The sequence below is a fragment of the Protopterus annectens genome, chromosome 9.part0 (assembly GCF_019279795.1).
Source record: "Protopterus annectens isolate FY-2018-M chromosome 9.part0, PAN1.0, whole genome shotgun sequence".
NCBI lineage: Eukaryota > Metazoa > Chordata > Ceratodontiformes > Protopteridae > Protopterus > Protopterus annectens.
In genome coordinates this window covers 634,019,255-634,032,911 of record NC_056743.1, presented here as the reverse complement: position 1 = coordinate 634,032,911, position 13,657 = coordinate 634,019,255, and the positions used below count along the sequence as shown (strand labels likewise).

General features: G+C 41.1%; 1 protein-coding gene across 1 annotated transcript in view; it reads left to right on the top strand.

The window, feature by feature from the left end:
• Positions 1 to 13,657, top strand: part of LOC122811389 (carnitine O-acetyltransferase-like) — a 297,871-nt gene that overhangs the window by 66,291 nt on the left and 217,923 nt on the right. Inside the window, exon 3 of the mRNA XM_044083201.1 lies at positions 456 to 574. Coding sequence (XP_043939136.1) covers positions 456 to 574 — 119 coding nt within the window. The remainder of the gene's footprint in view (positions 1 to 455; positions 575 to 13,657) is intronic.

Below are 13,657 nucleotides of genomic sequence, written 5' to 3'. Positions count from 1 at the left end.
GAAAGACCTCCTCTCCTCCCACCAGTGTAGTATTAATTCCACTTTAACTTCTGTATTCTGCAAAATGTGTACTGCAAGACGTACTTGATGAATGAAGTTATGGTTAAGCAATCTAGGTTCTGTAACCATGAATGTTTGTTACTGTTGCAGCACCTATTGTTTCCAGTCCCTCTTCTCCAGCTTTGGAACTAGATGAAATCCTTAGCACAGCTGGGGGTGGGGAGAGTGTATGTTTTTTTGCTGCTTGTTTGTTTTTATGGTAAATGTGAAATTAGAAAGGCTAAGGAATAATAGGAGAGGGACTGCCCTTTGTCCCTTGCATGTGATGAATAATGACTATTACTTGAATATCAGAAAAGCACTGTACATGACCCTACTAAGATTCAGATTCTAATTTAAAAGATGTGCAGTTGTGCCGAGTGTATCATGTGACTGTTATCTCTTTTACTCTACAGATCACTGACTGGTGGCAGCAGTCTGCCTACCTAGAAAACAGGCTCCCCCTGGCAGTACACTCCAATCCAGCAGTAGTAATTCCAAAGCAGGACTACAACGACTGGCGAGGACAGCTGAGGTGAGGATTTAGGTGTGGCTTTTATAAGTGAAATGGGCCAGTGGAGGATTCTTGAAATTTTTTTTCGTTTGTTTGTGTCTTTCGGCTTTTCCTGGTTAGGGGTCGCCACAGCGGAACTCCGGTCCGCTAATGATTGGTAGTTGATTTTTACGTGCCGAGTTACCAGCCCTGATGCACAACCTTCAACGAAGGTATGCCCATTCACGCATGTCTCCACACAGAAGACGCTCTAGCTGAGAATCGAACCGGACAGCGTCTTACTGTGAGGTGACAACGCTACCGCAGCACCACCACTGCGGGTTTTTTTTTCCCTGATTTTTAGTAATCTTGTGTAAATATGCATAGTGCTGTTCGTTAGGTAATTGAGGTCAGTGATAGCTTAACACCATTTTATGTATGCGGATTTTGAACTGCAACACTTTGTAAGTCACTAAGTAATTTGAAGTGTTTGTTACTTAAGAGTTAAGTGAAAGGTCAGTATTCTGATGCCAGTACTGTTGGAGAGGAATGTGAAAAAAAAATTCTTCAGGCAAGATTTCAGCAGTGGTATTTGAGCAAGTAAACTTCTAATCACCATTACAGCTTTATCTTCTAGCAGATGATTTCCTTGAATGAGTATATTGCCCATGTTACTTTACTGCACCTCTGGTGTGTACCAGAAAAGAAGTCTGTGCCATCTTCATGCAGTTTTTAGCTTATTTGCTTGATTTCCTTTTTATTTTACAGAAAGCTTTATCACTGCTTTTTTTTTTTTTTTTTTTTTTTTTTTTATAAATACTCAAGTCCCTTTGCCGTAATTTTAAGTATAGGTGTATATTTGCTGAGTTTGGAAAAGAAATGTTATCAACATCCCTTACTCTGAAGAAACTGTTTATAGGGGACTAAGACAAATTTCCCTTAACATTTATCATTTGACTTGTGCTTTTTTGGGGCAGGGGGAAGTCCTTTAGTTGAATTAGTATAAATACTAACATTGGGAGACCTACACCCTTGAAAGATTGCAGAAAGTATTGCAAAAATTAGAAAAGCAATCTAAAAATATTAAATTGGGGAACTGAAGGAAATGTCAGATTAGTCTGAAATGTCTGAAAAGCCTAAAGAAATAAAAAAATGAAAACAGAGAGGTAGAATAGCAGAAGGTATGTTGGCTTCAAAGCCTTGGCCCTAATAAAAGCCTCAAAGGCGTTTGTTACAGGGATGACACAGCCTGTCAAAAAGGTTCTTATTGCATATGTTTTAATGAAGAAAATGTCTCAAGTCCTGCTTATGGAGAGAGATCCTGAAGGAACAACCACCTGTCTGGCTATTTACTGTAGGTGTGCCACTGAGCTTTTTAACAAAAGAAGCTAGTATGTGTTAAAAAAAACACATTTAATTCAGTTTCTGTCTCTCTCTCTCTCTCTGTTTGTATGTACATATCCACTTCCTTCTGACTTTGCTGAATGTATTACATTTGTCTGCACGGATTGTGATGTGTCAGCACACTGCTGTATCAGAGGAGCAGTATTGGTGTGCAGGTGCATATGGTTCTGTCAGCATTTTGCAGGTGGTACATGTGCTGCTGCTGTGTTAGTATGAGCTGTTCCTTTAACATGTCACATTTAGTGTAGTCTTTCTGCAGAATTTAAAATGTTTGCAGGGTACTCCAAGATGTTTTGCCAGTCTTGACCCCATGTGGTACATGGAGCTAGTATAACCATCCACTGACATTGACTTACTGTCTGTGTTGGAGTATTTCAGACTTATTTAGGAGGCAGTATGGACTTTGCAGCATGTGGCAACAGACTATAGCAAGTCATCATATCAAGTCTTTTCTTGGACCAGTGCAGTTAACTCCTTTTCAGAGAATACACTCGCTTCCCTGTCTGATCTTCATTGTTGTTTATCTTTTTGAAAATCTAGTGGGTGAGCTTGTCATCAGCCCATTGTCATTTATAACCTGAGACCAAGAGCAAAAAAAATAAACCAATGTACAAAATAGTAATATACAACACATAAAAAATATTAATAAGACAGTTTGATGAACTGTAACTATTGCAAAAAGGTAATTGGTAGATATAATGTGTTTAACAGAACCGAGTGTTGGGAGGGAATGGGAGTGAGAAGCAGGTGTTCTTTTCCATATCTGAACTGTGGGGTCTGTTTGAAAGTATGTTGTAGTTAGCGAGCAGGAACATTACATTTTTGCAGAATCCTGTTTTTTGGCCTTTCTCTGTGATTTGTACAACCACAGGATTAGTATAATCACCCTGCAAAATGTGCTTAATTTAATTTTTATTTTTGTACAGTAGTGGAGGATGGTACTTTGTGTAATGCACTATTACCATGCTTAATTGTAGTATGATCCACTGGCCCTGCTTGCGGTGGGTCAGTATATATCTTTCACACCAGCTAACTCCTAAGAACATGTCACCTTCTTGTTTGAGCCATACAAGTCGTCTGTACAGATACTTTTTTATGGCTGTAAACGTAGTTTAGTGCCTCAGCTGTACCTTTTTGTCCCCCAAGGGGGAAGATTGCTTTGGAGAGTCCGTCAGTTATTTTCAGCAGTCTCATGGTTGAGAGAAAAAAAGAAAAAAACAATTCTTATCCAAGTAAGAGATACCAGAAATTACTAAGAGGCCAGAAGTGTCTTTTAGGATTTGTTGGAGGTATGGGCATGGCCTCTGATATTTAGCTTTCTAGCCCCACAAAGGAAGATATAACTTTTCTCAGGGTATATTTTGCAGCAGGTCCTTATTCTGAGACTCTTATTCTGTTGCAGGCATCAGTTTCGGTGTTGGCCATCTCAACAGAGTGCTCACTGGCTTGAGAGAAATAGACTGAACAAGTTCAGTGTGACACAGATTTTAATGTGGCTGACCCCCCCATGCAGGCGGCTGTGGACCTTTCAGCTCCTAATTGTAATAATTCTGAGGTCATCAGACACCATAGTAAGTTGTATTTTGTGTTGAAGTCTGCCCATTCAATGTGTTTTTCTGAAATGGACAAGTTTGATAAACTAGACTATACAGATGTATGCAATTGTAGCTTTTCTGAATTGATTTTTGTCTTTGGTTTTATTTGATTGATTGAGTTTCTAAATGTTTCCAGCCATTGCAGCCCCTGATATTACCACACCATTCATGACATTGTGTATTAAGTAGACAGCACCTCCACATGGTTCTTGTGCTCCTCCTGTCATGAAACAAAGCTTTTTATTACAATGAGTGATTTTTCACAGTCCTGGTGCTTCTCATCATCTTTTTTTGACTTTTGTTTGATTTTGAAATTATTATTATTATTTTCACTGTTTCTTCCTCCTTAGGTCAGAAATTTTGCATAAGTATATATACATGGTGAATATCTCTCTTGGATAATTCACTGAGTGCTGGTCTTGTCTTAACCTGAATTCTACTATGACTTCAGACATTATCTGTCATGCACAAGTTTTAAACTGACTTGCCTGCCAGTTGCTCGTAGGCTCAAGTTCAAGACTGCTTGTGTGAAACAAAGAAGGAACTAGCCTATACCTGGTCTTCTTTACTGTTATGTCAGGTGGCATCCACCTTAATCTCAGCACACCCTTTGCAACTCACCCAGCTAGTAACATCACTATAAATCAGAGTTTAAAGGTAACACTGGTTAACATAAATAGTACAATCAGCTAAAGGGCTCAACTGGAAACGTGGATGTTCTTCATTCCACATTGCTGCAGTCCTAACTATTGGGTAGTCCGCTGTCCAGTCGGCCCGAATACCAAAGTATATGGCTGACGTCGGTCAGGGCGCATTAGACTGACGTCAGTACGTCAGGGTACTAATGCGCATGACCGACGTCATATCCTCAGTCTTTTTTGCCGCATGGTCCGATGCAGAAGCAATTTTGCGAGTGCAGGTTGGCGTTCTGAAAGTTTCTGAAGTCAGAGTTTCAGACCGAATCAAAGTTGGCTAAGTACCCCGTTGGGGAATATTTTGTTTTTTTCTTGCCTCAGTGTTTAACCGGATGTCAGAAAAAGTGAATAACTGTATTTCTTGTGGGAAACAGATACCTCATAGGGATTACCATACTTTGTGTATACCTTGTTTAGGGCCTGAGCACGACGTTGTTGGATGCCGCTCTTGTGCTAGATTTAACAAACGCACTATTAAGAGAAGGTTGGACTGTGCCAGGTTAGTTTTTGGGAAGCGTTGTAATTATAAAATGCCGTCGGATGCTCAGACGCCCGCCGCCAAAAAACGCAAGGACAAAGCAGCAAAGCCTAGAGTAGAAGAACCGACAGTCCCTGACGTCGGTTCTTTAGAAGTCTCAGTGGAGCCGGAGGTTCTGCCAGGTGTTTCTTTGGAGTCTCAGGGAGAGACTTTACTGTTACAGGATGTATCCTCTCAGGAAGTAGGCCAGGCTGAGGGGGCTTCTCAGGTGGCTGTTCTTCCCTCTCTTCCTAAGGTGGTTAGAGCCTCCCCTTCTGTTTCCAAGGCTTCTTTGAGAGGCAGGCCAAGTTTAGCTTCAGTGGGGGTTTCTCCTAGTGCTTCAGGGTCTTTGCCTAAGAAACATATGCTTAAAATGGCAGAGGATTTGATTACTATGATTAGAGGTTCTATGCCCCCTCCTGATAAGAGGCCTAGGGTGGAACCTGAGTTTGAGAGTTTTGAGCAATGTTCGGAGGCTTCTGAGTCTTCGGCTGAAGACTTGCAGGAGTATCCTCCTTATTCTGATTCTGATGTGGATGATTCTACTCCTTCAGCTTCTCCTCCTGAGGATTTTTCATTTTCAGAGACTCTGCATTCCATGAGGGAGCATTTTAAATGGGAAGGTCAAGATTACTCTGATTCCAGGAAGAGGCTTAGGGAATTCTTGTTTTTACCCCAGCATAGGCCTTTAGCTATACCTCCTGTTCTGAATGTGGTGGAAGATGTTTTTGCAGAGGCTTCCCTGAATCCTGATTCTTTGCCTCCTGCCCCAGTTAAACCAGATAGGTACTATAGGGTGCCTGAAGCTCATAAGTATCTTTAAGAGTCCTAGGGCAGACCCGAAACTGTCTCTCAGGGGCCTAAAGGTGTGAAGGCCTCTGTTGTTAAAAATCCTGTTCCTCCTGATAAAGAGGCAAGGGCTTTGGATAGATGGGGAAAGAAAGTGTATACTTCTTCCACTTTAGCCATGAGGGCATTGAATTGTCAGTTTCACATGTTAAAATATCAGAATTACCTCCTTTCACAATTGAAATCTAAGGTGGATGCTCTGGCAGAAGGTATTGAGTGTAAAGAGTTGCAGGATTTAGTTCATGTGTCTGAACAGGTGGGTAAACATTCCTTGCAGTGTGGTTTTGATGCTGTGCAGGCCTCCTCGAGGGTGGCTGCCACTGGTTCTGTTCTTCGTAGGCATGCCTGGTTGAGAGATCAGAATTTAGCTGAGCATGTTAAAACTAGGATTTTGGATGCTCCTTTGCAGTCTGATGTGTTGTTTGGTTCGCCTGTGGAAGCAGTTCTAAAGAAAATGGAGGACAAGGCTAAGTCTATGCAAACTGTTAAGGATTTTTTGCAGGTGCAGCCTCCGAAGTTTAGTAGAAATTGGCCTACTAAGGGATGGACTTATCCTGCTTATGATTCCCAGTCTAGGGGTAGGTCTAGACGTGGTAGGGGCAGAGCTCAAGGTTCCTTTAGGCCTAGGACAGGGAGTTCCCCTGCTCAGACTTCTGGTGAGGGCAGGGGTCAGTCCTTTCGTAAGCAGACCCAATGACCTGCCTTTTCAGCTGCCAGAACATTCTCGCCTGGCAGCACCTTTGGGAGGAAGGCTGTCTCTTTTCAAGGAAAATTGGGATTTAATTACCCAAGACAGATGGGTTCTGGATATCATTCACCACGGTTACAGGTTTTATTTCCATACCTTGCCTCCTTTCCAAGGCATGCCAGACATTCCTCCTCTACAAAGAAAAGAGGCTCACAAGCAGATTTCTCTGTTGCTCCAAATAGGGGCCATTCAGCCAGTTCCTGTGCCAGAAAGAGGCCTAGGATTTTATTCTCGCCTGTTCCTAGTACCGAAGAAGGGGAACACGTGGAGACCAATTTTGGATTTATCTATCCTCAACACTTATCTGGACATTCCCAAGTTCAAAATGTTGACGTTACAACAGCTTTTACCTCTGCTGGGCAAAGATCACTGGATGGTAACTTTAGATCTCAAGGAAGCTTACCTTCATGTGCCTATAAGACTAAGTTGCAGGAAGTATCTGCGTTTCGAGCTGGAAATTCTCATTATCAGTTCTCTGCATTGCCCTTTGGCTTATCCACTGCGCCCAGAGTATTCACAAAGGTTCTGGCTCCAGTGATAGCTTACTTCAGGCTAAAAGGAATTCATATCTATCCTTACTTGGACGACTGCCTGATTCTAGCTCAAGAAAAGGAAGACCTTCTACAGCATTTGGATTATGTCATAGCAGTGCTAAGATGCCTAGGGTATTCTGTGAACGAAATAAAGTCCAGTCTAGTACCCTCTCAAGACATGTGCTTTCTGGGTGTGAGACTGAATACAGCAGCCCAGATGGCCTTTTTAACCCCGGACAAACAAAAGAATCTTTCCAGTTACTTCCATCAACTATCTCTTCAGTCCGGGCTGACTGCAAGGACAGTCCTTCAAGCCTTAGGGTTCATGGCATCTTGTATTCTGGTGCTTCCCAATGCCAAACTGCATATGAGGAAGTTGCAATGGTATCTCAAAAATGTATGGACACAGCACTGCCAGGATTTGGACACTGTCATTCAAATAATACCTTGCATTCAAAAGGAATTTTTGTGGTGGGCTCAGGAATGTCACCTAAACAAGGGACTCTCTGTGACCCGACCAGAGGCGAGTCAGATTCTAACGACAGATGCCTCAGACATTGCTTGGGGAGCTCATCTAAATGGAAAGTGGATACAAGACAAGTGGCCTGCCAGACTACAGCATCTACATATCAACATGAAAGAGATGTTAGCAGTCCAGTTTGCATTAATGACTTTCAAGGAGTTACTTCTTCCAGGGCAGGTGTTGATTCTAACAGACAACACAACTGTCATGTGGTACATCAACAAACAAGGGGAACACATTCTTACCCATTGTGCAGGCAAGCAATGATTTTATGGGAGACTGCGCTCAGCTTGCAACTAACTCTTCAGGCAAGGTTTCTGCCGGAGCACAGAACTCCTTAGCAGATGTGTTAAGCAGACAAATCATGGATCCCCACGAGTGGAAACTGGATCTTCATGTATTTCAAAATTGACAGTGTCATGGGGAACTCCAGACATAGATCTGTTCGCTTCTCCACTAAACCATCAGCTGCCAAAGTTTTGCACAAAGAGGTTTCATCACACAGCTTGGAAAGTGGATGCTCTTTCGTTCAGTTGGAAAAATCTTCATGTGTATGCTTTCCCACCTCTGCCTCTTCTCCCAAAGGTGCTTCTAAAGGTCAGACAAGACAAGCCAAGGATGATTTTAATAGCTCCAGATTGGCCTCTGCAGCACTGGTACCCATTACTGAGGAGTCTGGTAAGGAAGCCTCCATGGCCTTTACCCTTGATTCCACACCTGTTGTCTCAGAGGGAAGGTCATCTGCTCAATGTCAAGCTTCACTCTCTTCATCTAACAGCCTGGCATATTCTGTTTTGAAAGACAGCAGGTCTCAACTTCCTCAACAGGTTTTAAATGTGATTATGGAAGCCAGAAGACCTAGTACAAGGAAAGTGTACGCAGAAAAATGGAAGAGATTTTTATTTTGGAGTGCAGCAAACAATTTGGAGATTTCTGAGCCTAATTTGAGTGTGGCTCTTCAATATCTTACTGAGTTATTGGACAAAGGTTTGTCTTTCTCTTCCATTAAGATTCATGCTGCAGCAATTTCAGCTCACTATGATTGTGACCCACCATTGTTTTCGCATCCTTTGTTCAAGCAATTTCTTAGAGGGGCAAAGAATATAAGACCCCCACGTAGAGCTCCTACTCCTGCTTGGGATCTCAATTTTGTGTTGGAGAAACTTACTCTACAACCTTTTGAGCCTGCAGCTACTGCTGAATTGAAATACTTGTCATGGAAGACTGCTTTTTTGTTGGCCATTACTTCTGCAAGAAGGGTTTCTGAATTGCAGGCCCTTATGGCAGTAGAGCCTTTTTTGATTTTTCATAAGGATAGGGTATCTTTACGTACTAATCCTTCCTTTATGCCTAAGGTGGTTTCTAGTGTGGCTTTAAACCAAACTATTCATTTGCCTACTTTTTATGCAGATCCCCAAAATAAAGGGGAAAAGATTTTGCACACTTTAGATGTACATAGGCAATTGCGTTATTATTTGAGCAAGACCAAGGATTTTAGGCAGTCTCAGCAGTTGTTTGTTTCTTTTGCTTTGGGTTCGCAGGGCAAGCCTGTGTCAAAACAAACTATTTCTAGGTGGATTGGGTTTTGCATTGCATTTTGTTATTCCCATCATGGCAAGGAGATTCCAGCTGGGATTAGGCCTCATTCCACTAGGGCTACTGCCACTTCAACGGCATTCCTAAGGGGGGTGGCAACTAAGGATATTTTGGAGGCAGCTACTTGGAGTTCAGTGCATACTTTCTCTAAGCATTATCACCTTCCTCTCTACTCTAAGTCTAGGGCTGGTTTTGCCACAGCTATTTTGCAAGGCATGTTGTCAGTTCCTGCTTCCTTATGATTTGCCAGCCTCCCTTACCTCTGCTTTGGGATTCTACCCAATAGTTAGGACTGCAGCAATGTGGAATGAAGAACATAGTACAGTTTTGTACCTACCATAAATGTAGATGTTCGAGGATCCACATTGCTGCAGTCCAATTTACCCTCCCTCCTTCCCTCTGTGTTTAGGGGTGGTTGTGTAGGTGAGGTTATATTCTGGTAATTTTGTATATATTGTATATATTTTTGGTGCAGGTATGTTTGGAGTTTTTGGTTTTGGCCTTATCTTTTCAGGGTTTTCTGACATCTGGGGCAAGAAAAGACTGAGGATATGACGTCGGTCATGCGCATTAGTACCCTGACGTACTGACGTCCGTCTAATGCGCCCTGACCGACGTCAGCCATATACTTTGGTATTCGGGCCGACTGGACAGCGGACTACCCAATAGTTAGGACTGCAGCAATGTGGATCCTCGAACATCTACATTTATGGTAGGTACAAAACTGTACTTTATTTACGGAGCCATTAGACATTTTATGCGTCATGGAATCCTAGCTTCAAGATGATGTCTGTTCCTGCAAGCTGAACAGAGCAGCCCTCTAAAGGCGATACCCATCATTATTACCACAGGTAAGCATACAAACCTAGTTCTGGGAAGTTACAACAAACCAAAGAAAAAATGTTCCTACGGAACAAAATTTGGGCAAAATAGAGAACCTCCAAAAGCCCAGCAGATCACCTCTACTTTAAACAGTTAAGAAATGCCGTCAAAAAAGATATAATCTTAGATAAAAAGAACTATTATTCCCATCTTCAACATTCAAACTCTAAAAATCCTCAAAAGTTTTGGTCTGGCATTAATAAACTTCTCAAACCAGGCCAGGCTAGAACTCCTCCTCCCAGCTCTGTCCCCCATAACAACCCTCTGCAAATAGCAAATGCTTTTAACAACTACTTCATTGAAGCCATTCAAACCCTTACTAAAACACTATCACCCCCTACCCCCACTCCTACACAACATACCAACGATTCTCTGCCCCCCCTTCATTTACAACCAGTACCAACTACCTTTATCTGCAAACTCCTTCAAAAACTTAAACCCTGCACCCCTTCTGCTGACTGTCTCCCAGCAGAATACCTTCAAATTGCTGCTAAAGCCATCGCATACCCTGTTTCTATCCTTTATAAACAGAACTATCTCAGAAGGTTACATCCCTTCCTTATGGAAAATCTCCAATATAATCCCCTTACACAAAGGAGGAAAATCCACTGATATCTCCAACTACCGTTCAATTGCTTTACTCTCCCCTTTAGCTAAAATCATGGAAAAATGTATCCACCATCAACTACTTCAGCACCTTCTCCACAATAACTTGCTTGCTAATTGCCAACACGGTTTTAGGCCCTTTCATAGCACTACATCTGCCCTGCTAACTTTTACTGACTGTATTAACAAGAATCGAAACAACAACTCTCTCTCATCTGCTCTATTTATCGATCTATCAAAAGCCTTCGACATGGTTAATCATAACCTACTTATCAATGCACTAAAAGCCCAATATCTTGACCAACAAGCAATCCTTTGGTTTAAATCCTATCTTGAAAACAGAAAACAAGCAGTACTCTGGGACAATAAACTATCCCCACCCCTCCCAGTGGACACTGAAGTACCCCAAGGCTCTATCCTAGGACCTCTTCTTTTTTCCATTTTCATTAATGATCTCCACACTGCTTTTCCTCAAACCTCCTGTATACAATATGCTGATGACTCTACGCTTATCTGTACTGCCAAGTCTTCCTCCTCCCTCCAGACCCTTACCCAAACTGTATTTAACAAAGTAGAAAAATGGTTTACCCAACGCTGCCTCCTCCTTAACCCCGAAAAAACAAAACTTTTACTTTTTACTCCCACCCAAAAATCCCTACATATCCACTTTACCATTACCTCTGACAATGGTACTTGAATTTCCCCTGACCCTACTGCTAGTCTCCTCGGCATAACTATTGAGCATAACCTCAGCTTCGATGTCCATGTTAACAATACTATAAAAACCATCAATAAAAAACTAGGCACCCTGTATAGAATAAAACCCTTCCTTACCCCACTAGCTAGGAAATCTATTGCCCAGACTCAGCTTACTTCTGCCCTGTTCTATGCATCTGCCATTTATACCAATCTATCTAAGCTTAACCTTTCCAAACTGGAAACTAGCTATAATAATATTACTAGATTTGCCACTGGCTCCCCTTATAGAACCCACCACTGTCTCAACCTTCAACAACTCAGTTGGTTAGAACTACAAAACCAACTACAATACAATCAACTGCTTATTGCACAAAACATTCTGCACCACCCCACCAACACCCCTATCCTATCTAATCTGATCTCCCCATACAAAAATCTTACAACACTACGCTCAGCTAATAAGTTACAGATTGCCAACAATGTATCTAATAACAAAGCAGGAGATTCACTCTTTTCCAATGTTGTTGGTAGAATCTGGAATAAGCTTCCAAATACACTCACTTCTCTCTCATCTACACAACTCTTTAAGAAACACCTCAAACATTACCTAAAAAGACAATGGCTTTGTCCCTGCTCAAAGCCTGATTGAAAAATACTCTTCACTTTTTCTCCTCCCCTCCTCTCATGCTTTATAACAAATACCCTACCTTGAGAGTCATTGACTATCAACTACTAACCCCTTCTTACCTGCATTACTGTCCTTCCTAGTCTCTATTTTTCTTTTTCTTACTTATTGGTTTTTATTTTTTCTCTCAAATGAATGTTGATGCTTAATTACTATGTTTAACTGTTGCCTGATTGTATTTGTAACCCTTCTATTGAATTAAGACATGTTTATCTCCAAAATCTACTCTGTCTCTGTACAGTATTCAGAAAATTTACTTTCTTTACATATGCTGTATAATTTCAGCTAGTCATTCTTTTTCTAAGTTTTCAATGCCTTAATGTATTTGTGCATGGAGCTTTTCTCCCCGGGCCTCTGCTGAAAATGGATATGTATCCAGCTAGACTCGCCCGGTCAACAAATATAAAATAAATAAATAAATATATGTATTCTGCCTCCAACATTCATCTCAGTACTAGAGCAAACATGAAATATTTATCCTGGAAGTGTCTGCAAAATATTTTCTTACTGAGGGACTTTTAACTTAAACACCTGTAGTTCTGGCATCTTCCACATCTACCAAATTGAATAGATTTTTTTAGTCTTAACTATTTAGACCAGCTAGTCAAACAAACTTACTAGAGCTAACCCAAGCTCTAGTAAATAGCTCCTTCCTCAATCTTATGCTTCACAACAATGCCAACCATTGCCACAAAATCACTGCTTCCCAGTTGTCTTAAGTGACAACTGTCTTATTCTGTCTGGTCATTTAAAGTGAACAAAGCACCTAAAGAGATTGTAAGTGGTAGGCCACTGATTCAGAAATAGTTCTGCGTGTCCCACGTGAAAATATTGATTGGACTCCTTTGTGTAATATTGACCACACTTTATCCTACATTATTGGTCAGCTGACAATGCTATAAAATAACCTCTACCCTCTTAAACTGAATGCCTTTAGAGGGCAAGTCTGCCCTTGGTGTTCTCCAGATGTTAAAGCACTAATAAGGCAGAAAAAATCTAAGCTTGAAAAATAATCTGCTCAACAATAACTTCCATCAGGCGTACTTTAAATTGAAGGAAAGCTTGTGGTATTTCAACATGTTCTATAAAAGCTGCCTAATACCTTGGCTGAAATTCTCATTAAACCCAACACTTAAAACTGGGGGACTTCAACTATCAGTCAATAAACTGGCTGAATTGCACTGCCAGTAATCAACATAACTAACACTTCCTTGACATTATAAATGCCAACTCTCTTGTACAAACTGGTAACCATCATAGTAGGGCCCTCAATACCCTTGATCTTGTCATCAAAAACATGGTCACTTCTTGCACGACTCTGTTATGTGTTATCTTCCCTTATTAAGATCATACCATAAATCGGTGACTTTTTCTATAAAACTGGCAGGACATCCCATGCTAATACCTCTGTGTTTTGGGACTTCTCAAAAAGCACATTTTTTTTCAGTTATTTGATGACCTGAGTAAATTCTATTGTTCTCCACCTCTGACAGATCCATTTCCTAAAGCTGCTGATCAAGCCTTTGACTTCTACTTTAGTAGCTACATTGACAAAGCAGTCCTTATCCATACCAAATATAGTTCAAAAATTAAATTATCACCTTCTGTAGAGTAACAATACAAATGATATAACAAGAAAAATAAATGACTTGACGCTCATAAAATACCTCATTTTAACTACCTTAGGAGCACAACTAAGCAAGTTATGAATAGATTAAGGGAACCATTAGGAAGTGCAAAGCTATGAAATTTGAAAAAAAAAAATAAAATAAAAGCAAAAACTAACTCCCAAC